The 26,534-nt window shown below is 53.7% G+C and overlaps 1 protein-coding gene across 3 annotated transcripts in view; it reads right to left on the reverse strand.

The window, feature by feature from the left end:
- Window positions 1-26,177, reverse strand: part of PEBP4 (phosphatidylethanolamine binding protein 4) — a 76,246-nt gene extending 50,069 nt beyond the window's left edge. The window contains exons 1-3 of one of the 3 annotated variants that reach the window (XM_027703493.1): window positions 26,153-26,177; window positions 18,316-18,443; window positions 17,552-17,684 (exon numbers count right to left, since the gene is read on the reverse strand). In XM_027703493.1, coding sequence (XP_027559294.1) covers window positions 17,552-17,684; window positions 18,316-18,437 — 255 coding nt within the window. In that variant the 5' untranslated portion in view covers window positions 18,438-18,443; window positions 26,153-26,177. Of the gene's footprint in view, window positions 1-17,551; window positions 17,685-18,315; window positions 18,444-19,139; window positions 19,335-24,593; window positions 24,720-26,152 lie in introns of those variants that run through there. The other 2 variants (XM_027703494.1, XM_027703492.1) reach the window with 2 other exon arrangements.
- Between the last annotated feature and the right edge of the window lie 357 nt (window positions 26,178-26,534).

The raw sequence follows: 26,534 nt of genomic DNA on the forward strand, positions 1-26,534 counted from the left end.
TGGGTGAGACGGAGCCGAGACAACCCACCCAAAATCCAGGTGCCAAACCTGGCCCCCGGAGCAGCCAGCACGGCCCCGGGAGCTCCGGGAGCTCCAGGAGCTCCGGGAGCGGAACCTGCCAGGGCTGTCACAGGGAAGCTGCTGTCACCCTGCCGGCCCCCTCAGAGCCTCGTTAAAAATGTGACGCTTCCCTGAGGCGACCAGGGGAGACACGGCCGAGTTAATGAGGATGTGACAGAGTTTACGGGTGGGATTAAGACTCCTCTTCCCAGGGCTGCGCTCGGAATAAACCCGAGGGTGGAGGGAGAAGAAGGGAAGGCGAGGGTGAGGGACAACCAGGGGTTTGGGGAGCATGTGTGCTCGCCAAAAGAGCAATCCTGTACTTGTCAGCGTTAATCAGGCACATGTTGGACAAGCAGAGAGCGCTCGGCCCTGCCAGGAAGGAAAGGGAAGGGAATTAAACCCTCGTCTCCTTGCCCCACAGATCCGACCTCCTTGGGATGCACGTTTGCAAACACATCCTTACAGTTCTCCTGCCTTGTTTCCCCTTTGAAAAATAAATAAACAGAATTGTTCTGGGGTTTTGTCGTGGTTTTTTTGCCCCCTCTTTTTTCCCCTTTGTCTAATCCGGGAAGCAACAAACTTCCAGCAAGAAGCTGGGATAGACTGGAGGCATCTCCAGCTGGGACTGGTTGGGCAAGGGGCACCTGGCACGTGCAATGGGGAAGGGTTTGCACCCCAAAAACCCACAGTGCCTGAAACATGGAGCATCCACAGTCCTAGCCCAAGCAACTGGGATTTGGTGCCTCTTTAAGACATGTACAGAATCCAGCTGATCCTACTGGAAACGCCGCTTCCAAAAGGCCCAGCCCCTACAGCAACCTGTAGATATAACCCTACAGCCACACCTGGAGGGGACACCTGTGGGCCCCTCTCCCCCCATCAACAGCATTTGTGGGGACCAAGAATCCCAGGGAAGCACCGAGAGGGTTCCATTTGAGGGCACCTATTTAATCCCAACCCCTTAAAACCGAAATAAAGCTCGAAACAATCCTGAACCAACCCCTCGAGCCCAAACAGCAGCGAGATTTGGGAGCCAGTCCAAGCTCTGCAGCTTAGGCCCATCTCCAAATATCTCCCAACAAGTTTATTTATGGAAAATAAAATCAGTCCAAGATGTTCACAGCTCAGGAATATTTAATGCTATTTGGTGGGAAAGTATCTCCAGCGAGGAGGGAATTGTGTGGTTCCCCGGGCACCGCACCGGGCACGGCGCTGGCACCGACCCATCCCAGGCATCCTGGGAGCTCTGAACTGGTCTGACTGGACCAAACGCCTCCCTAATTTAGTTCAGAGCAATCCTGCCTAATTAACTGGCTCTGGAGGCACAGAGCCGGGCTGAGGTGAGCCGTGGGAAGAGGAAGGTGCTGAGGCACCTCCGAGGGGAGCGTCGCCCCCGGGTGCCGCCGCATCCGTGAGGATGAGCTGCCTGGGGATCCAGCCAGACCTGTCCCCCTCCCTGTCACCCCGGGGATAGGAAGGACGACAATTTCCCTGGCTGGGAGGAGGAGGGAATAGCAGCAGAGAGAGGGATAACCCAGATGGTGTTCAGAGACAGCCCCCCCTGTGCTGCCCCTGGGGTGGGCATGGCCCCTGTGCCAGCTGAAATCCCGGGATCTGCGGCCACCCCGGCAGCAAGGCCACACACAGAGGTCACACATGACACAGAGCTGTCTGCCAGGGCAGCCCTGGGTCAAGGGCAGGCCAGAAGCAGCGGTGATGGGAGTCACTTTAATAGACACCTGTCACCTGATGGGGAGTGTTAATGCATCCCTCTGCTCCCGTGGGACACGGGTGAACATCCCCATCCCGGATGGGCTGTCACTCGGCAAAGGGGGGGGACACAAAAACAGCCAGGGAGGGAGAGACAGCATCAGGGCAAGGCCTGGCTTTTACAAACAGCCCTAATATCCCTGGAAGACGTCTCCGAGTCATGCACCGGGTTGGAAATGTCTCCCATTATAATTATGAGTCATTCGTGACTCAGTGACATTTCTGGAATTAAAAAGCGGTGCCTGGCCCAGGCTGTGCTGCCCTGTGCCAGTGCTACACAACTTATTTCTGATGCTATTTGCCAGACAAACAACTCCCCAGAGCCATCACCCCCCACCCTGGACGTGCAGCCATTCAGGGATGGTCCCCCGGGACAACAAGTTTTGGATTCACATCCCAAGGGGTTCTTTCTTGTGTAGGGAAAGCTGGGATCTGAGTTCCACCCAGGACAGTCCCAGGTGTGCTGCCCATGGCTGGAGCAGCCCCAGGGGTGTCATGAGCCGGGTGGGAGTTCCTCAAGCATCGTGTTGAAACATAAATTCCTTCAAGTAAATAAAAACAACCTGTGAAATCAATAAAAGTAACTCCCAACAGCCCAGAACTCACAACACATGCTGAGACTCAGTGCAAAACCGGGGCCACGCTGCTGCTGCAAAACACCTGCACTAAAAAGGGGGTTCAGGGACCCCTGGACACAACAGGGTTGGGGTGGTCACACTGGTGTGTGCTTCCAGGAACAGGTATTTTCATTAAGGCAGCCCCATCCTCATTGCTCAGGTTTGCTCTGGGAATGGCCAAATCCAGGGCAGGAAGCACTGGTTGAACTGATAACCCTCGAGCACACGGTTATTCCCCTTCATCTCTCCATGGTCCCTTTACAGCCTGGGAGCTCTATTAAAGCACTGGATTTGAGAGGCTGGGAGGCAGCTGCCCTCGTGGAAGGTGTGGGGTAGGGATGCTCAGGGACAGGGATGCTTGGAGGCTGGATGCCTGAGGGTCAGGATGGTCAGAGGCTGGGAGGTTCAGAAGATGGGATGCTTGGGAATCAGGGTATTCAGAGACTGGGATACTCAGGATGCTCAGAGAAAAGGATACTCAAAGAGTGGGATACTCAAGGGTCAGGATGCCCAGAGGCTGGGATGCTCAGGGGACAGGATCCTTGGAGGCTGGGATGTTCAGGGATCAGGATGGTTGGAGAGAGGGATGCTCGGGCTGGAATGCTCAGAGGCAGGATGCTGAGAGATCAGGATACTCAGGGATCAGGATGCTCTGAGGTCAGGATGCTCTGGGGTTAGGATGATGAAGGATCAGGATGCTCTGGGGTTAGGATGCTCTGGGATCAGGATGCTGAGGAATCAGGATGCTCTGGGGTCAGGATGCTCTGGGGTCAGGATGCTGAGGAATCAGGATGCTCAGGGATCAGGATGCTCTGGGGTTAGGATACTCAGGGATCAGGATGCTCTGGGGTTAGGATGCTCTGGAGTCAGGATGCTCTGGGGTCAGGATGCTCAGGGATCAGGATGCTCTGGGGTTAGGATGCTCTGGAGTCAGGATGCTCTGGGGTCAGGATGCTCAGGGATCAGGATGCTCAGGGATTAGGATGTTCAGGGATCAGGATGCTCAGGGATCAGGTTGCTCAGGCATCAGGTGTGACAGTCACATTCACCAACGCCCCAATTGCTCCGTGCAGAGATGGAGCTCACGGAGACCCTGCAAGGCCGTGCCAGGGCAGGGTTTGTGGCACCAAAGCAGAGCCAATCCCTGGGACCGGGAAGGGCTTTGGGATGCTGGGAAAACCCAGAGTGGTGCAGGAGCCCTCCCTGCACATCCCACTTTGCCACCTGCAGCAGGTGACGGGCCGGCACAGCTCGGCACAGCTCGGCACAGCTCGGCACAGCTCCATGCCTGGGGAGCACTCACCACCAGTGCCAGGATGTATCAGAGCAGAAATAGAGCCGGAGCCGTCGCCCCCCTCCCTCCCAAACGCCCCCTTTTTTTTTTACTATTATGTCTGAGAAGCGACGTCTCTGCTGGGTTTTTTCCCGCTGATTTAATGGCTGGGTGGTGAGGGCTGCCTGGCTGGGAGACAACTGCGCTCTGGGCAGCGCCAAAAGAGATGGGGGATATAAAAAGAGGAGGAAAGCATCAGTGGCAGCGACGCTGATTGACAGTGAATGAAATGAAGCGGCCAAATTCCATTGGCGTGGCTTGAAATCCCAGGACGATGCGGAGAGCTGATGGCTCCTTTCCTTGGGTTTTGCCAGAGCTGGCATTCGCCTTCCATCCTTATTTAATTCACTGTTTGGAGACCGCCACGGGTTAGTGTGTGAGCGTGTGAGTGTGTGTGTGTGTGTGGTGGTGTTTTAATTGCATGTTTCCCCCGTGGAGAAGATTTATTTGCGTGCTGAGGTGCAGCTGAGTGAGCGAAGGAAGGGGTGCAAGACACTCACCCAGCACCTCAGCCACAGCCCTGCCTCGTGCCCCGGTGAAGAACAACCCTCAGAGTGCAATTTATACCCTGGATGCAGATGGTTAAATGTTTCATAAAGGGTTTTCCTGGAAAGGTGGCATCTCTGCTGGGGCTTAAACCCTGAGTGAAGCCACTGCCCACTGCCTGGGAGGGATGTGGGTCCCATTGCAACCCCCAGGAATCCACCCTACTTATCCAGCTGCAGGTATCCCTCTCCCAAATACCAGATCTTTGCTGGGAAAACCAAGTGTGTGAAGGCTGTGGTCACTGCAGGGGACAGAGGGGCTTTGCAGGTCTCCCGTTTGGTGCCAGCAGGTCCCCACAGTGACATTCCAGCAAGAGAAGACCAAGAGGTGGCAAAAGTCCTATTTTCAAAAAATAAGAAAAAAAAAATCCTTCCATTTTCCAAGGGGAAAGGTGCCAGGCTGGCAGGGCTGCAGCTCCTGGGTCTCCCTCTCTGCCAGCAGCCTCTTCCAGGCTGGCTCATCTCATGGATGGCCCGGGAAAGGCTGAACTGGGAACACCAGCCCAGCGAGCTGGAGGTGACCAGGAGCAGCCAGTGACACCAAACTGATCCTCTCCCCAAACACCAAGAGTCCTGCTTCTCCCTCATGGCCAGATTTCCACCTGAATTCCCAGGCTTTTCACTCCAGCTGGAAGAAATCTGGCAAACCCCTCAGCTTCGTGTGACCTGCCCCTCCCCAAAGAGAGAGAACTCCTGGGAACAACAGGGACAGCAGGAATTCCAGCAGCTGTGCAACAAACCAGGGCAAAGCCTTGAGCAGCAACCAAATCCCGACCCAGGGGGGCTTTGTGTGCCCTCTGCTCCCATCCTGGCTTATCCCCCCCAAAAGCAGCCAGGTCCAGGCAGGAATTAGAACAGTTTTAGTGGAGAAAACCCCTGTTTTTGCAAATCTTACGGGTGCAAACCCTCAGGCCTCAGGATCATCCTGCTTTTTCCATCACCTTCTCTCTGGGCTGAGAGTTCTGAGGAAGGGGACAGGCAGCATTTCGGGTGGGTGCAGAATTTCAGGGGGTCAGATCTCTGGGGGAAGTTGGCATCTCGGGGGGCTGTAGCATCTCAGGATGTGCAACATTTTGGGGGGCAGCCACAGCATCCTGGGGGGCTGCAGCATCACGGGGAGCTGCAGCATTTTGTGGAGGCTTCTGCCTCTTGGGGGACTGTGACATTACAGGGAATGCAGCATTTTGGGGAGCTGCAGCATCTCAGGGGGGCTCCGGCTTTGCAAGAAGCTGCAGCATCTTGAGGGGCTGAGAGTTCTGGGGAAGGGGACAGGCAGAATTTTGGGTGGGTGCAGAACTTCAGGGGGTCAGATCACTGGGAGAAGTTGACATCTCGGGGGGATGCAGCACTTGGGGGGCTACAGAATTGGTGGGGGCTCAGCAGCAGAGGAGGGCTGGGAATTTTGGGGGGCTGTGGCACGATGGGGGCAGAGGTGGTGCCGCCTCCCCTCCTCCTCCTCCCCCTCGCCAAATATTTGTTGAATGAGGGAATTCCTGTCGCACTGTTCGTGGGCTCCATGCGCTGTGGGAAGCTGTGGGAAGTGTGGCTTTTCCTGCAGCATCCAAAAAAGCAGGGAAACCTCTGGAGAGAGCACCCCAAACCCCGGGAGCACCAGCCTGGGGTGATGGCCACTTGTAGCCCAGCAAGGACCCTCTGACTGGGGGTCACTGCTCCCCTGCTGCTCCCTGGGGCAGTGCTGGACACGGAGCACGAGGAGCTGGACACGGAGCACGAGGAGCTGCCACCCTCAGTGTCCCCCGTGTCCCCCCCCAAAGCCACCAAGACCCCCCAAAACACAGCCCCCCGACGCAGCCGCTTTGATCCTCTGCTTAATTCCTCCTTCCCATTAATTCCCGATCGGGCTCTGAACCTTCTCTCATGAAGATGCTGAGATCAAATGATTAGTTAAGAGACAGTCGGGGCGAGGGGAACATGAAAGGGAGAAGTTTTGTTTAAGGATATTAACCCCGGCGAGGCGGCGCAGGGAAGCGGCGGAGCCGCGAGCCGAGAGCTCCCTCTGCTCCCAGGAAACCCTCTGCTCCCAGGAAACCCTCCATGGCTCCAAACCCCACCTGCCCCAGCCCTTCCTCAGGGCCCTGCAAACTCATCACACCCCAGAGGCACGGAAATGTTTCCTCCAGGGGAGGGACTGCTGCTAAAAAAGTGACAAAAAAGGGGGAAAATGGTCATAAACCTCCTTCTTTGGTGCCCCAGAAGTCCATCCGGCAGCAGGGAAGACACCCCCCTCCCAGAAGCAAAATATACTATATATTATATAATATCTGATTTATCAATTGATTAGAGGCAGCCCAAGGCAAACAGCAGCACTTCTCCCTCACACGAGCTCCCCCGGGGATGGGGGGAAATGAGGGAGTCGTATTTCCATCGTTTGGGAAGGGAAATAAATAAATGTCAGGCCAAAAAGGGGGATTTGGGGAAAGCAGAGCTTAAAACCCAAAACAAAGGGGGAAAGCACGGAGCAGAAAATTATTTCAATTACAATGAAAACGCATTTTATTAGAAAAAGTGGGCTCATCTTCCATACTCGATCCCAAGAAAAGCAATATCCAGGGCTATAACACCCCATCTCACAGGGAGAATGAGTTATTAAAGCAGAAGATGAATGGCTTGCAGTGCAGCTAAGTGCTCCAGTTAAGAGAAAAATAGTTATAAACTTACTCTTTGCCCCAAAACACATTCCTCCCCCTCATCCCCGGGCCTCGGCTCTCCCCTCGGGTGAAGCTTCACTCATGTGCCTCATTTTTATGGCTGATAAAAATTCCGGAGGGGAAATTTTAATAGAAGTAAAAATAAGGTGAATTTAGACGGGTGGATTTTTTTTTTTTCTCCTCCTCCCCTTCCCCCCCACCTTTTTTTTTTTTTTTAAATAAAATTTAAAAAAAAAAAGAAAAAATACACTCGAGGAATAAAAATAACCCCGAACAGTTCAATTGTGGGGAAAAGGGAGGGAGGATGTAAATGAAGGAGCATTCTTATGTATAGCAGCGCTCCCCGGTGCAGGGCGACTCGCCCCGCGCCTCTGTTCTGCATGAATAAATCTGGATAAAAATGTAACACTGCAAAGAACTCCAATCCCAGAACTCAGAGAGTGGTTCTGGGAGGCTGGAGCAACACAAGCCGCCAGCTTGGCTGGTTTTTTATCCCCTGTGTTTATAGGGAGAAGGATTGAAACAGTAACACACAAACCCAGCCCCTGCAGGGTCGGAGGGATGGGTGCGACCCCCCCTTTGGGTATTGAGGCGAATAAGAGGCTTTGTTGCCAAAAATCACGGGATCATCCAGGTTGGAAAAGCCCTCCAAGGCTGTTGAGTCCAACCTGTGGCCCGTCCCCACCTTGTCCCGCAGCCCAGAGCTCCGAGTGCCACGTCCAGTCCTTCCTTGGACACCTCCACCACCTCCCTGGGCAGCCCCTCCCAACTTTTAACAACCTTTTCCATGAAGAAATTCCTCCTGACGTCCAACCTGAACGCCCCACTCCCAGAGAGGGCAGTGGGGAGCTCTGGGAATGCTCAGGATCAGGCCACCCCCTCCACCAAGAGGACAACACTCATATTTCCCTCCAGCCCGGCACTGAGTCTCATCACAAAAATCCCTTTGCCTCCAAGATCCCACGAAACAGAGGTACTGGAAAGTCACCTAATGACTCAATTAATTTAAAATACGTGCTGGGAGGTGAGGCCAGCCCAGGGCAGGACCCCCTGAGCACTCCCAACCCCCCCAGAGAGGCAGCAGCGCACGGAAGCAGACGGGGACTTTTTCTCAGCGCCACCGACTTTCCCCACTCCTCTACCTCCGGATATCCACAATATCCCTCCAGCAGGATCTCCCGACCCCCCTGGCAGAGCGTGGCTGCCTGTTACACAACCCTGCTCGGGAGATCCTACGTGGGCAGACGTGGGTTTTCCTCGGAATCGACAACAGGCTCTCTCGCTGCGGCTCCGCAGAGCATGAGCAGCTTATATAAACAGCCCTCCGAGTTACCCTGTGTGGGGGCTGCACGGAGCCCCCCCGGGCTGGGGGGGGATGCTGGGAGCCACCTTCCCCTTCCCCTCCCCTTCCCCTCCCTGCTTTTTTTTTTTTCCTCCTTTTTTTTCCCCTTTAAAACAACCCAAACCCTTGTGGGGGAAAAAGGCAACGCTCGCGCGCTCGAGAGAGAGGGAGAGAGAGAGAGAGAGAAATGACTCAAGTGTTTTGTAACTTGTCACATTCGAAGCTGCAATTTGGAGGCAGGAAGGAGGGATCCAAAATAGTCGCCCCAACCCCCGATTGTATAACAGAGATCCCCCCCCCTCGGCCCCTCCCCTCCCGCCGGGGGAAAAAATAAAAAAAAAATAGGGGGAATTTCTGCGGCAGATTGGCAGCTGGAAAAAGGCAGGAGAGCTCGGGGTTGTTACAGCACAGGAAGGAGCCCCCAAATTGGGAAGAATTACTCATCCGTGGAAAAGGCTCCTGTGCTGGCAGGGAAGGCGCCGGGGAAGATGCTGCAGGGGAGGAAGGATCCCAGGGATGTTTTCTCCCAGCTCAGAGCCCCGTGGTGAGGCTGAGCTCCCCGGGATGCTCCCTGGAGTGGGAGGTGATGCTGGGGAAGCACAGCTGGAGTGGGAAAGCAGGACAGAGCAGGTTTCCCCTGCAGGAAAGGGACCAGGAGAGGGTTGCTGAAGGGCATCAACAACCTCTGCTGCCAAAACTGGGCTCAGAGCAGGCTGGAGCCACCCCAGATTCCAGGGAGGGGGTGGGAGATGCTTGGATAATCCCACAGGAAGGCTCCATCAGGGTTAGGGTGGCAAATACCTCTCCCACACTTCACTTCCCCTCCTGGTGCTCCCCCTCCTCCCAAATCCAAGCCACCAGCACCCAGCAATTCCCAGCATTTTCAGCCACATGCTCAGCAACTCAGCACATCCCAGGAGAGCCTGGCTGCACCCAGAGCCTTCTGGAAGAGCAGGAAGGGTGACACCTGTCTGGAATGGGAAGGGTGATGGAGCAGAGACCCCCCCAACACACTCAACCCACTATTCCAGAGGTCCTGGAGCCTTTCCCTGCCCAAACAAAGCCCAAGGCCAGAGCTGTGGAGCAGGGCCAGGAACATTCCCAGCTCTCCACAGTGTCCCTGTCCCTCCAGGTTCCCCCCTCTGGTTACAGCTGATGAGGGGCAGCAGCAGTGGGGGAGGCAGGGGGGATATTTCCCACCCATTCCCAGTGCCAGCACAGGCAGAGGAGCTGGAGAGGATTCCAGGGAGAGCAGGAGGATGCCAGGAAAGATGAGAAAGATTTTGGGCAGCCATCCCCAGCTCCCCAATGATTAAACATAATTTCAGGCCCCATAAATTCAATCTTCAAGGCACAAGTGGCAGGAGCACCCGGAGGAACCTGCCTGCTGCCATAAACCCTCCTGCCCACCCAAAATGCCACTAATTTCTTTTGAAGAAGCCCAGGCAGGTCCTGGGAATGTCAGGAGACACAGTGAGTGTGACACCTCCCCTCGGGGCTCATCGATCTGCCATCGACCACCCTCTGAAACCCAGACAGGCTTTGGCATCTGCCTTCAGGTTTTGTGGGGGCAGCACTTCCTGAGGGTCTCCTCAAAAATAAACCACGGGGGGGAGTTTGAATGAGGGGAAGGGTTGAGTTTTGCAGCCTTTTCTCCAGTGTCACCTCAGCTAAAGGCTCTCAAACCCCGAGTGCCCACGCTGGCACATCACAGGGCAGCACAGGCTGTGGTTGGCAGCCAGAACACCCCAGAAAAAAGCCAGACATGGGGTGTGGGGGGGAAGAAATGGGTTATTTTCAACAGATTCATCTGATTCTACAGCACAATTTGGCTTTGCAATTAAAAACATAATATAAAATCTCTATTTCTTCATTACAGACCCACCCTGGCAGGTTCATCTCTGCAGCTTTTGGATTAACAGGTGAAAATATCAAGTGGGTATAAAGATGCCCTGCGACCGCAGGGACTTGCCCATGCAAGGGAAAAAAAAGCCAAATTCCCAGCAAATTCCCAAGCAGAGCACGATCACACCCTCCCTGGGATATCCCCACTGGAATCCTGGACAGCCCGTGGCGCATCCCATCTCCACATAAACACAAGCACCAGCTCCAATTTTAACACAAAACGGGATAATTCAACACAAAAAAACCCTACATCTGCTGGAGCAACACAATTATCTCCCAGAGTTAAGCGTTGATGGATAGAAGTTTTAATTACCAAACCTTCCCGTCCTCCCCCACGCACAAAAAAAGTGTATTTTTCTGGCATGTTTATTTAATACTAAAATATGGCAAAATTATATGTTAGTGGAATACGTGCGGGGTGCCCGTGAAGTACAAGACGAGCCTGAAATCTGTTTTGTCACCAGAGCTGAAAATATTAGTTCCTTTGATCTCTTTGGCTCCAAAGCAGCTCTGGAAGGAGAGAAGGAGAGAGCAGAACACGCGGCGCATTCCAGGGCACATCCAGCCCTCGGAGGGGATCGGGGAGGATGGATCCCAGCTCCTGCCTCTGCACGTGCTCCCCGCTCACGCAGGGCCCTGGGGATTTACAACCTCCACTCCTCCTGCACATGTCCCCATCTCTTGATTTACCCAAAGAGAAGAGCAAGCCCAACCCAGCTGCCTTAATCGCCATGGACAGGGCTAAAGGGTGCCCCTGTCACCCATCAGTATCATTTAGAGCTTGGGCAGCTCCCAATTCCCACGGGGGATGCCCGTTGGAGCTCCGTGCTCATATCAGTCTTGATTTCATTTGGTCCTTAACACCGTTGTCTGGTTCATGTATCCGAGCTGTGCAGTAACTCTGACTGATGCATCCCGTCCCCTGGCAGCGGGATCCGGCACAGGAGCCACCCTCTGCTCCAAAACCTGGCTGCCAACAGGGAACAGCAGCAGCTCCAGCCTGCTTGAGACCAGCGAGATATAGGTTACTCACTTCCCAACATATAGACAGGCGGAGGTTGCAAATCGCGAGCGAATCCTCCAGCAGGAATTTCCCCCCCCCCTCCCTCCTTCCTTGGAAATTCACAGCCAACCTGCTAATGAGTCTTTGTGAAACTTGTGCCTTCTTACCTCTAATTTTACAGCCTGTTCGGATTTGAGCTCTGTGGACAGCCTCACATTTGGTTTGGAATTATAGGCTGAGTGGCTGTTCTCTCCTATTATTGTGCTGTCAATCTCGTATTAGCACATTATAATATGCTACACTGAATGCATCTGTTCCGTAGATCACAAGTCCTAATTGTCATTTGTTGAATCACTTTGTCTTATATGATTGTTAAGCAATTATTTCACCCAAAGCAGCTTAAACTTTGATTACTGTATAGTGTTTACAGGGATCAAAGAGAAAATCAGCGGCTGCTTCAAACATTTTGCTGCTGGAACAGTCACAAGCGTGTCCCACACGCGGGAGATGCCGACACACAGCGACGAGACCGGGTGACCTGTGGGTTTCTTCCCACCCTCCTGCCTGAAGGGGGACATTTTATTTGTCCGGGGTGGTTAAAGGTCCAGCAAACGTGTAGGTAATGAGGCAAATGGGAAGTGACATTCCTGCCAAGATTGCTCATGGAAAGAGGCTCTCATGGCGTGTGACACCAGCTATCCCAAAGGTCCCCTCCGGTGGGGAAAGGGCCCAGTGGGGAATAACACCCTGTGCTGTGTTGTTAAAGCACTCCAGCGCTTTACATCAAGGGAAAAGCTCCTCAAAAGGCTTGGAAATCAAAGCCTTGCTCAGGGATCACATCCCAAAGTGACCCCCCAAAAAAAGCACCGGCGCTCGCAGCGGGCGGGTCAGCAGAGGACAGGGTTGGAGAGCCAGCAGCACACACAGTTTGTGGCTGTACCACCCCACACTGGAGCCCTCAAAGAGGCACTTTGGTAGCTCACAGCCCTCACACCACCATCCCCTGGCTTGCAGAGCTGGGCCCAGGCGCCGGGAGCCGCTGGGCTGGGATGCTGGAATGATGCTGGAATGCCACAGCAGGGTCCCAGGGCATGGGAACCCAAACCAGCAAGGCCAAAGGGAGGGGTTCATCACCAGGGGCTTGGGCTAATCCCCATAATATGGGGCTGACAGCATCGGGAAGGAATGTTGGGCCATTGTTTCTAAGGAGCCCAGACAGGGCTGAGAGAGAAAAAACACTCTGGTGGCTCCGTAACTCCAGACGGTTCCACGAGCCAACGAGGATACACAAACTGTCAGGAATCTTCTGCTTAAAACCATCTTCTTTAATGAGCCTTGAATTGAACCTGAGTGCCACGGAAAAGGTCCCTCTCAGCCAGCTGCAAATCCCCCCCTGACACAACTGGAGCACGGGAGATTGAACAGACCTTCTCCTCCCTTTGTTAAAAGTTAATGGATTTTTGCTCATACAAATGATTTTTCCAAATAATGGGCCCCAGCCCCTAGAGCACAGAAACCTTTATAAATCAGGACTGTCCCCAACTCGGCCACCAAGTGCTCACAAAAAGGGGAGAACTGGGGACAAGGCTGGGCTATAACTAAGTGCACTTTGCTGTGGACTCCAGGCATGACCCAAACTCCTGGGAGAGGCTCATTGCCCTGCCCTTCCCTCCCTGGGCATGGCTGGGATCCCCAGTGCCATGGCAGGACATCTCCAGCCCCAGGGCAGCACCCGTGGGTGCTGGTCACAGGTTTAGGGCACAGAGAGCTGCTGCATGAACCCCTGAGGGGATCATCCCACGGATCACACAGCCGGGGGCTTTTCCAGCTGCCTTTTCAGCTCCAGTTCATTCCACTGTGGAAATGGCTTTAAATAAGTGACCTGGACAGCTGCAGAAAGAAGTTGTAGCTCATGGATCATGGTTTGGCCAGGAGAGGATTTTTCAAAAAATGACTTAAATTTAGAACAGTTGAGTTTGGAGTAGGAACCCTGAGAAAAGCACTTTTTCCTGGACCTTGCCTGGAATAAAAGTCCTACTCCTTCCCATGTATCCTAAACAACTGATGGCACAGCCCGAAGAAAACCAACGAGGCCTCTAAGGAAGTTGTCAAACCCTGGGATGAAAACAAATCTGGAGGAGCAGGTACAAGGTAAACGCCGTAAAACCCGCGGCCCGAGAACTCCCGGCAGGTAAAATTGCTTTTTAACAAGGAGACAAGTCCCATCAACGGGCATCTGCCGTATGTTTTTATAAAGCCCAGAGACGAGCGCTCAAAAAGGCCAGTAAATAAAGTTCCCATCGATTTGATCTCAAGTGTAATCTGTTTTTCTGTCTGCCACCAGCCGCGGCAATAAAAGCGAATCACGGAACGCGGCGCTCGGGTTAATGCGACGATACATCATCTTCGGGGGGGATTGCTTAGCTGCAGGATTTATAAACTCGCCCCCAAATTGATGCAATGGCCAATTTTCTTTTCCAATTTATTTTTTGGTCGAGCGAAGCAATATTGTGGCAGGGCGAGGAGGACGCATTTCCCGTCTTTCCAGATGTTCTCTCCCGCTCCGTCGGCCCCGGGGAAGGGCCCCCGGCAGCTCCTCTGCTGCGGGATTTTTTTGGGAAGGTGCTGGTGGAGGCTTTGATATTTGGGGTTTGCTCCGTGTTACAACCTTACAGTGGTACCCAAAGGGTGCACGGGGTGTGCACAGAGCAAGTTATTCAGTGTTCAGGAGGTCTGAGGACTGAACATCCTCAGCATCCCAGGGCTGCATCCCACATGGACTGAGCATTCCCAGCATCCCAGGGCTGCATCCCACGTGGACTGAGCATTCCCAGCATCCCAGGGCTGCATCCCACATGGACTGAGCATCCCCAGCATCCCAGGGCTATGTCTCCTAATCCTCTACACACCAGGACAGACCAACTGGCTGCTCTGCTCCAGCACAGGGCTGGGAGACAGGCACTTCCCACCCACCCAAAACATGGGCACGAGCTGTGCCCAGCAGTTAAAGGGTTTCCAAGGTACCCAAACCATCCATAACCAAACTCCTGTGCCTGGCAAAGCATCCCTTACTCCTTTGCCCGACTGTGTTGCTCTCAGAGATGCAGCCAGACAGATCAGCTGCCTTCACTGCATCAAAAGAGTCCAAAAAAGGGTCTTTGGGGCAGCAGAAGTGATGTTTGATAGAGCTGGTTTCAACAGCCCAGTGCTCAACCTGGATAAGCATCATGGAAAATTAAAAACAATTCTAACCACACATAAAACAATGTAATAAAGTCCTCCAGGCCAGGTTTTGATGCCATCAGAGCTCAGCTTTGCAAGATGCCACCTCACTTTAAGGCTCCTTCACCAAGGAACACCAAAGGCTGGGAGGGGAGACCTTGGGCACAGGAAGGGTCAAACCTGACCCCACTCCCAAAACCCATCACCAGTATCTGGGACAAGGATGGGAAACATCCCATTTTCCCCCTCCCTCCTAAGAAAACTGATAAATATTTCCAGAGATAAAAACAAACACTCCGCATTTGGCTTTTTTGGTGGTTGTTTTTCTTGAAGAGACAAAGTGTTCCACAGAAAGCCGACACTTCCTACACAAGTTTGCATCCTCAAACCCTGAGTTTTTCTGCCGCTGATTCGGGTGGAAAAAAAGCATCTCCAGCCCTTCACCCAGCCCTCAGCACCCCACCCAGGGATCACTGAGCCTCTCGTGTGCCCAGGAGCACCACGTGGAGACAAGAGACAACTTTGGGGAAGTGAGGTTTCCCCTTCTCACTCGGGAATAAATAAAGGATAATCAAGTTTCCTGGGCTTTGAAAATCCCATCATAAGCCACAAAAACAACTCACACACCTCAGTCCTGTGACGCAACTCTTGTTCCCACTCGATTTAGGGTGATTTTTTTTTTTGAGGGAATAATATTATCCTGAAGCACCCTTACAGGTTCAGGAGTAAGAGAATTAAATATTCCTATAAAGTATGAAGCATTACAGATCCAGTTCTCTGTGATAGGTTTTTAAGGCCAGGCCCTTGCCCAAAATTAACCCTGGATGAAGCTGGAACGTTCCCGGCTGCGCAGAGCTGGGGATGTGGGGGGGTTTTTTTTTGGGAAGGGCCAGAGGAGAAAAATCAACACAAACCACGGGAAGCAGCAGGACCCGTGTCCTCAGATGCCGCCTCAGCACAAGATGTGCTGAGATGTCTCGGAAGGAAACGGTGCCAAATCCATCAGCAGAGCCAGCCCTGATGCCAGCAGGAGCCACTGGCCCCCCTGGGAGGGGCTCCCCAGGGATTTGCCCCCCTCCCTGGGCCACAGCTGGCATCCCATCCCAAAATAAATGGGTGCTGGTGACACACACCTGGCTCCTGAACCCCAAACTGGGGATGTTCACTCCCCTGCCCTTGTTTTTGGGCTCAGGGATGCACAGCCTGCATCCCCCTGGCACAGCGGGGAAGGGTCTGGCTCTCATCCCTAAAATCCTCCCCCAGCCCAGCAGCACCATTCACCCCATGGAGCAACATCCACCAGCCAGTCCCTTCCCTTCTCCCTGCCGGGTTTTGCTTTCCAGGACTAAAATATAAAGAAAAACAACTGCCTACATCCCTGGGAAACTTCAAACTCCTGGAAAGCGCCGCGGGACCGACGGATGATCCCGTGTGCTGCAGCCTCTGCCAGGAAGGAGGGTTATTTTGGAAGAATCAGACATCTTTAAGGAAAAGTTCTACTTCAAACCATGTGATCCACGGGGGGAAGAGACTTCCCAGACGGCGAGGAAGAGCCGGAAAAGCGGATTGTTAACGCCCCAAGGCACACGGAGAAGTGAGTTTTCCCTTATCAAGCTGCGCCTGAAACCCGCCAGGGTTGGAGTCAGCGATGGGAAACACGGCAATTATTGGGATACGGGAGTTCTTGGGGTGCCAGCAAGGATTTCACGGGGATTTGGGAACGCTGAGAGTCGATGCCACCACATCCTCGGACACCCAGCTGGACACGGCGGGCAGGATTCCCTCCCTGAACAGCTCCCACTTGTTCTCCTGCTCCCCTGCCCGGGGCACGCCCAGTAGTCCCCCCAGCGCTCCCAGTTTTCCCAGTTGTTCCCAGTTTTCCCAGGCGCTCCCAGTTTTCCCAGTTGCTCCCAGTCCCGGCGGCGCTGGAGCTCGGGAAGTTCAATGCTACCACCTGGTGGCATCAGGGTGGAACTGCAGCACCGGGGGACACGGGACCCCCCCCATTCCTCATCCCGAATTCCAGCACCGGCTGGAAATATCAAATCCCAGATATCAAAGCCAGAGCCTGGGATGGTCTTTAAAAATATTGACTCAAAAAAAAATCGTAAAAATAAAATTTACGGCGCTAATTTTTTTTTTTTTTAATTTTTGTTGTTGTTTTGGTGGCAAAAAAATTAAATTAAAACGGCCACGGTGGAGGAAAAAAAATAAAAGTGTCTAGAATATACCAAAAGTTAAATGGCCACAACAGAGGAAAAAGCATTGAAGTGGCCAAAACATAGCAAAAAAAATTAAAAATTGACAGTGGCCACGAAGTACCAAGAAAATTATTTAAATTTTTTCCTATATTGTGGCCACTTAATTCATTTTTTCCCCTATGTTGTGGCCATTTAATTAATTTTTTAAACAATAGCCACGCTACAGCAAAAATTAAATTCATTAGGTGGCCACAAAACAGCAAAAAAATTAAATCACTAAGTGGCCAAATATAGCAGAATTTTAAATCATTAAGTGGTCACAGTGTAGCCAAAAAAAAAGTATTTAATTTCTTTGCTACATTCTGGTCACTTAATAAAATGGTCACAATACAAAAAAAATTAATTAATACTTTTAGAAGGGCATAATGTGGCAAAAATTTAAATGATTAAGTGGCCACAATGTAGGGAATATTATAAATGGCTACAAGGTAGGCAAAATAACGTTTATAACGCAGAGGATATTTTTAATTGAATGTCTGGAATATGGTGAAAATATTTATTAAATGGCTACAGTGTGGCAGAAATATTTGTTAAAATGGCTGCAACGTAGTCAAAATATTTAGGAAATGGCCAGTGCAGCAAAAAAAAAATATTTAAAAGCGGCCTCAAGGTAGTAAAAACAAAAGTGTGATTGTAGGAAAAGATGATTTAATGGCCAAAATGTAGGGAAAAAATAATAATAAATGGCCATGATGCAGGGAAAAAGAAGTTTGTCCACGCTCAGCCTTGCACAAAACCTCTGAAGCAATGGGGAAAAAGGCTGAAAAAGCCACCCCAATCCCAGAAAATTCCTTGAAGGTGGAAGTTGGAGCAGGACTCACCTTCTCAGCCCAGGTGTAGCGGACGTGGGGGCTGCCCCATTCCCGGCTGAGCCGCCGCCGGTAGCCGTGGCACTTGGGGACGTAGGAGCAGGAAATGTCCCCCACGTCGGGGTAGATCACTTCCAAATCCCCTCTGGAAAAGAGGGAAGAGAGTGCAAGGTGAGATCCTGCGGTGCAGGAGGTGGGAATCGGCGCCAGGCTCGGGATGGGGTTGGAATGGGGGATCCAAAGGTGGTGCAGCGAGCACAGAATGGAACCTCTGCTCCTGCTCCCGGGTAGCAGCAGGAATTTAAACTTTCATTAGCAGATACCGGGAGGAAATTCCTCCCTGTGAGGGTGGCAAGGCCCTGGAATGGATTTCCCCATCCCTGGAAGTGTCCAAGGCCAGGCTGGACAGGGCTTGGAGCAACCTGGGCTAGCGGAAGGTGTCCCTGTCCGTGGCAGGGGGTGGAACAAGATGATCCTTAAGGTCTCTTCCAACCAAACCATTCCAGGATCCTATGGAAAAATAGTCTTTTCTACAGCATCCTGTCATCCCTGATGCTGTAAAAGTCACTTTTAAAGCTCCCACGCGACAGGCCAGGGAATAACTTGAGGTGGCCAGAAACAGCCCGGATTCTTGGCAAAAGGAGGAAAACAGCCAGTGCTTATAGTGCTGGACTGGAATTCCTGTCCCAGGAGGTGACACCCTGGACACTGAGGGCAGCCTGTGGTGGGATGTGCAGGGCTGGTGCAGGTGAGGAAGGAGACAGAGCATCACTCACCTGCAGAACTCCTTGTCCGAGTCGCTGAGTGTCTGGAAGATGCAGGTCCGGGAAGTGTGGTTCCCCCGGACACCGGTGAGGAACAGGCTGAGAGCCACCAACACAGCGCTCAGGAGCCTCATCCTGCCCTGGGGGACAGAGGGACAGGCAGGGTCAGCCCCCACCACGCTCCAGTTCAGTTCCCAGCTCCAGGAAAAGTCCTGATGCATCACTTTCCTCTCCAGTTCCACAACTTTTACCCCAGTTACCCCACCAGCAAATCCCGAACCCCCAGCAAGACCCCCCATCTCAGAGGACCCTTTTCCACCAGGCTGGTGCATTGTCACCCTCCACGTGCTGCTGAGGATGTGCCCATGTGGTGGCACAAGGCTCAGCACCACGGTGATCCCTGTGACACCACACAGCTCCAAGAGGGGACAGAGCCCCTGTCTCCAGCTGCTGGCCCTGCTGCTCTCCCTAACGCGATGGAAAAGATGGAAAACTGGGATCAGGCTTGCTCACGGTCTATCCAAGACCGTCACCAAAGGACACACAACCAGCCACCACACCCTGACACATCCCTGGCCCCAGGCAGGGTCTCTGCAGGGGAACAGCCCCAGGGTTCACCCCGAACCCATCCACCCCCTCCAGCACCAGGGCAGAGCTCTTCCCGCACCAGGACAGCCATGGACACCCAGGTTAAAGCCATACAAAGCCTTGAGGACGAGGAGACACAGGGTTTTATTTGCCCACCCCTCCAGCCCTCACCTCCCCAGGCCATACCAGCCTGTTGGACCCAGGAGCCAACGGGGGCCACCAGGACCGGCCCTGCCCGAGCCACTTACCGGGGTCCCGGGGATGGCTGAGCAGCTCCCAGGCAAAGCCCGGAGGTTTGAGGTTGCCGTGGAGATGGTTTCCTTGGAAGGAAGGGAAAGAAGGGACTGGGAACCGAAAGCAAAACCCCAGGGAAGGGGCAGTTCGGCTGCTCGAGAGCCGCCAACGGGTTTCAACCCCCCAACGGTCCCCAACGGCCCCAACAGCCCTGGGGTCCTGCCCGGCCCAACCCCCCCCCACGCACACACACACTCCCTGCACTGGAGGCTTCCAAGCTGATTAGGGAAGGACGTGACCCAAACATTCATTTGCCAGTCTCCTCCATTGCCTAATCAGTTCTGGATGAGGCACATGCAGAAATCCCCCAGCCAGTTGGGAGCAGGGATTACACCACAGACTGTATCATTATATAATGAGGCGCCGGCACGCAGAGTGAACACGAGCGAGGACCAGCAGCGCTGTCATCCTGGAGAGAGAGGCACCAGGCTCCAACTAATTGGAAACATTAATGTATTGGGAATGATCTGGAGGGTTTAGGGGCTAATGGCTCTGGTTCCCACGGCTGCAGCCCGTAATTAGAGCCCTGATCCCTGCAAACAGGCTCACGTGAGTAATGCCTTTCCCATCGGAGTCAGGGATGCTGGGTCACATGAGTCAGGAGAGCCAGAGTGGGGTTTGCATCCTCACAGTGGCCCAGGCCACGGGGGGGTTGATGAGCCGGGGTGCCCAGACCCAGGCAGGGCCGGTGATCAGCACAAACTGCCCCAAAAACTCTGCCGTGGAAAGGTGGATTTCTGAGAAAAGCAGGAGCTCCCTTGGAAAACTGAGCGTGTGGCTGGAAGTTTAGCAAGAGGCAGCAAGCAAAGGTCGGGACAGACACAAGGGGTTGGGCACCAGGACAGCTGGAGACGTGGACTCTCACCTTGGTAAACCATCATGGAATGGTTTGGACTGGAAAGAACTTCAAAGGTCATCTCATTCCACTCCCTGCCATGGGCAGGGACACCCTTCCACTGCTCCAGGTTGCTCCAACCTGGCCTTGGACACTTCTAGGGATAGGGCAGCCTCAGCTTTCTCTGGGCAACCCTCACAGGGAGGAATTTCTCCCATTTATATAGATGGGAATTTATATAGAGATGGGAATTTATATCCCATCTATCCCTGCCCTCTGGCAGTGGGAAGCCATTCCCATGTCCTGTCACTCCAGCCCTTGTCCCAAGTCCCTCTCCAGCTCTCCTGGAGCCCCTCCAGTCCCCTTGGCTCCTGCAGTCACTTTGCAGTGGTTACTTGGGGGAACCAGAGGTTCCCAAAACAACAGCAAAAGAGAAATGGGATGAACTCCCAACAGGGATATTTTATTTCAAGGCTGGAGGCAGAGAAAAGCCCTTCCCACAGAGGCCACATGAGCCACTTCCACCTGGAGATCTCCTGAGGATTGGCACAAAATGGGTTTGCCAATAGACAAGGTGCAGAGGGATCCCCCAGGGATGCTTTGGAAGGAAAACTCATGGGAGCAGCAATTTTACAGCATCTCACATAAGATGAACTCTGGCTTTTCTCCCTGATAAAGAAGTCATGGCAGAGTCATTGCAAAGATCATTTTTCCCCTGCTCAGGGAGACAGAGTGTAAGAGGCAGCAGGATAAAAGGTCAGGATAAAAATCCATGGGAATGTGCTGCCAGAGCCAGACACCAGCTCCTGGGTGATGTTCCTGAAGGTCCTGGGTGGGCTCCTGAGGGGCAGGAGGCTCCTGGAATGTTTCCTTTTCAAACCCATGCACAGAGCAGGGTGACTCTGAGCTGTCCCTGCCTGCACAAACCCTCCATTCCTGGAAAACCCACACCAGGGATGGGTGATTTCCACTGGCATCACCCCCCTCCTCGGGTCTGCCTGTGCCTGGAGCTCTCAGAGCTGGGCAGAAGAGAAGAAAACCCAAGAGCCTGCACGGAGCAGCTTCCCCTGGGGAGAAGGATCCTCCCAGATCCAGCCACAGATCCAGAGGTGTCAAACCAGGGCTGGAGCAGGAGCCAGGCTCCTCTCCCAGCAATCCCAGGGTGTTCCCTCTCCTGACTAAGCAGTGCAGGACTGCAGGAATCCTGTCTTTCCAGCTGGTGTTGTGCCGTGGACGAGGCTCAGGGCTGGGGGAAAGATGTTCCTCCAGGATTTGTCCCTATAAGGAAGGGGGGGTGAGATGAGAGGGAATGAGATATTTTTATTTTAACCTGCAGTTAAAATTCTTCACACTTTCTTTGGCAAAGCCATCATTGAAAACCCCACTGCAAACCCCCTCCTGCTCCTGTTCTCCCAGCTTCCACGAGGCTCCCAGTCTTTGGGAGTTAAAACAAAGCTTTCAGAGGTACCAAGTGCAAGATTAATTTGGTTACTCAATGATGTGAAGGCCAAGGAAGCAGAGCACTGCCTATATCACTTCATTTGGGAGGAGATTATTTAAATATATACATAAAATATATATATTGCATTTGTCCCCATATCGCTTCAATTCATTTGGGAGGAGATTATTTAAATATATATAAAATATATATATATATAATCCATTTGTATCCCCACCAAACAGTTCTAAAAGCCACTGAAAAGCCTTTCACAGTTGGGCAAAACTGAGATATAGGTCAGGAAATTATTTTCCTATTAGTTTTTGGGATGAAAAGGCTCTTAATAAAAGGCAACCACCTCAAGGCAGGGAAGGGAGGGAGAAGTCTGGGGCTTGTTTTAACAGCAACAAAGCGTCTGTGGAAGCCAAAGCACCTGTGTGGGAGCCAAATTACACATGGGCTGATCCACGGGGCCACAAATGGTGTTTGCAGGGGAAAGGAGAAGGTGCTTTGTTGCACATCACACCTCTGCAGACCACTCTTGACACTGCCACAGTGACAAAAATATTTCCCAGGGAGCACAGAGAGCCTTGGGACACAGGTGAGCCAAAAATACAAGTATCTGGAGGAGCCCCAGGGCCACCAGCTCAATGTGAAGAGCTCTCAGAGCTCCCACGTGTGCAGAGCCTCCAGCCCTGCTGCAGTTTGTGTACTTAATTCCGGCTTTTAATGCAAAGCAGGCGTTTCCAGATCACAATCTCGCTTTGAAGGGTCAGAAGAAACCTGCTTTTACTTCCGACACGGGGCCAAGAACACATTGTTTGCAAGCTTTGGAACTTCCCATCCCGTCCCCTGGCTTCCTGCTGCCGTGAGCTCCAGATAAACCCGAGCCAGGCACAGGCCACTGCAGTGATTGTTTCATCTTCTCCCTGCCACAGCGGCTGTTTTCTTGGAATCTAAGCCTGCTCCCATCCCATCAGGTGATCTCAGCTCTCCCCAGACATTAATTGCCTGCAGGGACAGGGAGGGGTCACCTGGCTCGAGCTGCCCCAGTCCCATGACACAGGAAGCCTGGCACTTGTGGGGGGGGTTTATTTCCTCCCAGCTTCAGGCTGAAGAAGAGTTTTAACTCAATACTGAAGCCGTTTAAAAGCTCTATCCCTTTCTTGCCAGAGAGCCAAAGCTCTTGGAAACAAGGGTTTATTCTCCTTTTCGTGGGCAAAAGCATTTCTGAGCAATAAATATGCCCCTTGTACTCCCACCCGAGACCCTCAAGCATCAGTCCAGCCCAGCTGCTGCAGGAAGAGCTCAGCTCCTCCTTCAATATCCAGCATTTTCCTCTGATCTGGGAGAAAAATCACAGTTCCAGGTGGCACCCCTGTGACTCAGTTTCCCCGTGGAGGGGCCACTGAGGGATCTGTGAGCAAAGTATCTGAAGAGCTCCTAGAAACCAACTCCTACAGGCTGAAAAAATCACTGAAAAAACCAGTATTTACACTGTTGATACCAACCAGCAAGAGGGTAGAAAGCAAAGGACTTGGCAGAGCCTCAGTGACCAGGGGAATTCCCTCAATCTTGGCCTCGCAGGAAGCCCATTTTTCAGCTCTTTATTCCATAGCAATCAGAAAAGGAAACAGAAAACCACATCCTCTCTCTCCATTCATAACCTGCTGCACCTCCAGTCATGCCCTGGCCTTGCTGTGCCTCTTATCTCCCCTCTCCACAGGTTGTCCTCACATTTCCCTCCTTGCATGGCCAACAACTTCATTCCCTGCTCCAACTGAACAACCACAAGGTCGCCTTCACCTTGTCCCAGCCAACCCTCAGGGCAAGAGCTTTGTGAGTAGAAAAACCCATTTATCCCAAGACAAGCCATAAATTTGCATCTGCACTGATTTGTGGGGCTGAGTCTCCTCCTTGGAGAATTTTAAGTGGATTTAAAGGATGGGACAGATTTATTGGGCTCTGTGGTCTGGAGTTTTCCTGGGTCTGTCTAGTGCCATGTTGGGGTCAGGGGTTAAAGACCCCAGATAATAAAGGGTTCAATAGCTGAGCCTGGATTTTGGTGTCTTTACAGCATTAATAGGATGCTGGGGCAAAATATAGAGTATTTATTCCCCCCCAGCCAGGGCCCTGTGGGCCTGCAGGCTGGAACAGCAGAGCTTTGCACTGTGCAAAGCACCAGGTGCAGATCCCTGGTGCAGATTAACAGAGAAGGATTTTTGGCTTTTCTCTTTATACCTGCCAAAGCTCCAGCACTGAACTCCCACCCCCCCCTCCTGCCCCATTTTCCTGGCAGGAAGCCGGGTCTGGTCAAGCTGGATTAAACATCACTGGCACCAGCAGCATGGGAAGGTCAGGGGTGGCTGAAGGGGAAGGGTCAGAGAGCCCCAAAAAGGGGGGGTTGGACCCACAGCATCCACCTCCTGCAGCACCCTCCGAGAAGGAATCCCTGTGGGATCAGGGAGGGGATGCTTTTTACCTTGGAGGTTGGCAGCACCTCACGGCTCCTCGCAACAGAAGGTGCCAGTGCAGCACAAACCAACCACCAGAGCAGAGCCAGGGCTGCTGTGACCCCCAAAACCTTCCTTGGCACCAGCCCCCCTCCCCCTGCCTCAGCTGGGCATCACAGGAGCACCAGGGAGAGGAGGAATATCCGCTGTTTTCCAGGCACTGAGCGCTCAGCAGGGCACAGCCCCCCGAGCCCACGGAGCCACCCCCGCGCTGCATCACACGGGGATCACCCCTTCTCCTGCCGGCCCCATCCCAAACCTCAGCTCCGGCAGCACGACGAGCAGGAGGAACACATTCCCTCATCCCCTGCAGCCTCTGCCAGCGCCCCGAGCCCGGCGCGGAGCACGAGGACCGGCAGCACCTCCACCCCTGCCATTCCCGGCTCGGGGACGGGGCCACCCACCTCCACACCCCATCCAAATCCCATCCGTGAACTCCTCTCCCCGGAGCAGCATCTGGCACCCGGGAGCGGTTGGCACGTTTGGGGAGGTCACGGGGAGGACGCGGAGCCCGGGGGAGGTGACCTTGGTGGCAGCCGGGAGCCGGCCGGTCCCACGAGCGCTGGATGCGCGGCGTTGCACAACCAACACCTGGCAGAGCCCACCCTGCCTCGGCAGGTACCTTGTGACTGCTCCCGCCGGAGCTGCGGCTCCTTCTGGGGAAGGTCTTCTATTTTGGGAAGAGTGTTTTCACTCGGCCTATATTAAGCACATTCATTTCGCAGTCACAAGGCAGGCGCTGAGCGGTGCGGGAGCCTCTTCTCCTCCAGCAGCTCCTCAGCCCTGGCAGATCCCGGATCCCAGCGGTGCTGGCACACGCCGCCCAACCCGCTGCTCGCCGGGACTCTGCCAAATCGCATCCCGTTCGCATTCCTTCCCATTCACACCGGCGAACTGCTCAGCACCTCTTTAAATTCCTGGCTCGTGTTCCATCACCGCCCCCCCCATCCCGCTCCTGGAGCCGGGAAAAGCCGCCGAGCGTTGCTGCAACACCGACACGCGACGGCAGCGTGGAGGGAAAGCATTGAGAAACCCTCAGGTGTGGCCTCTGCTCCCCAGTGAAGCTGCGTGGGCAGGGGACAAGACAGGGATTGGGTTAGGGAAGGGTCAGCCAGGCTTTTCCACCTTTTTTACCCCCGCTCCTTCTCCAGGACGCTCGGCCCTGGCGAGGAGGTGGAATTCTGCCCCGTGCCTCGTGGACGCTCTAATTGTGATTACAGCCCTCTGGGGATGCCAGCAAAAGATAAACAAACGCCTCTCCCAGGTCTCACGGCCCGGCTGGATGAGGCTCGTGGGAAAGCCCTGGGGCAGCGGGATAATGAGGAGCTGGGGATGAGCAAGGAGCATCCTCTGCTCTGACTCAGGTGGGGCTCAGCCTGGCCCCACGAGCCAGCCCGTCGAGGTGCGATGGGCAGGGCAGGACCCCTCGGCTTCGCTGCCCCGTCCCGCTGCTCCCCCCTGCCAGCCGGGCTTGGGGACCTGCGTGGAATTTAGGCCGGCTGGGCAGGGATGGCTATAAATAGCATCGTTTCAGATTCAGCCTGCTCATCCCTTCAGTCTCTGGGTTATTTTCTCCCTCTTTCCGCGGCTCTCTGCAGGCTGGGATGAAGGAGAAGCACAGGCTGGACCCTCCCTTAAGTCACACAGGGAAAACAGGGAGACGGAACAGTTAAATTGGTTCGAATCCCCGATGTTGATGCACTTATACCAGATTAACCTTTGCATCAATAGACTCCCAAATCACACTAAACTGGCTTAACCCTTCCCTAAATGGGTTTAACTGGTTTGCAGCAGGGGCTCGTACAGGTTTAACGAGCTCAGCCGAGTCCCAGCAGTGGTGCTTTCCTGGGAAGCCCTGAGCCCCCATCACAGCTCCGTGCAGAGCGCGGCCTCAGGCCCCCACCCCCGAGCTGCTTTGTGGGCTGGAAGGAGTGGGGATAACTCCCCTGAGCATGGATATCATTTCCAGAAGGTTCTCCCAGCCCCCCAGTGTTTTTTCCCAGCCCCTTGGCACACCGGCTCGGGAGGGGACCCCAAAATGCCCCTTATTTCCAGCTCCCCACACCAGCAGGGTTACAGAGGCCCTGCCCTGACACCCCAACAAACCAACCTCCTGCAAAGTGAGAGAAAACAGCCTGACACCCCCAACGCAGCCAGCAGCGCCCCCCCTTTTTCACCTACCCCTCCTCACAGCATGGTATCCCCGGTCCCGGAGGAGCCAGCAGTGGAGAGGAGCCTGTGCCCAGCCGGGTCTGGCAGAGCCCCAGCCCAGGACCAGCTCCTTGGCAGAGCTGAGCCCTTAAACCTGGCTCAGAGGCTGAGCAGGGAACAGCAAGAGCTGAGACCCCACCCCGGGCGACCCCCCCACAGCCGGGAAGGAGCAATTTGGGGAGATCGGGGCCATTTGCAGATGCTCCAAGACAGGCAGGGACAAAGCAGCTGCAAACGAGCCTTGGCTCCAGGCGGGGAACATTTTACTCGCTCTGTGACCCAGCAAAACGGGAGCTTTTAAGTACCTGCCGCAAAATTAGGCATAAAAACCCCCCTGAGTTCCCTTAGTAAC

This window comes from Neopelma chrysocephalum, unplaced genomic scaffold (assembly GCF_003984885.1).
Source record: "Neopelma chrysocephalum unplaced genomic scaffold, ASM398488v2 Primary Assembly neopelma1_232, whole genome shotgun sequence".
In the NCBI taxonomy this organism is placed as follows: Eukaryota; Metazoa; Chordata; class Aves; order Passeriformes; family Pipridae; genus Neopelma; species Neopelma chrysocephalum.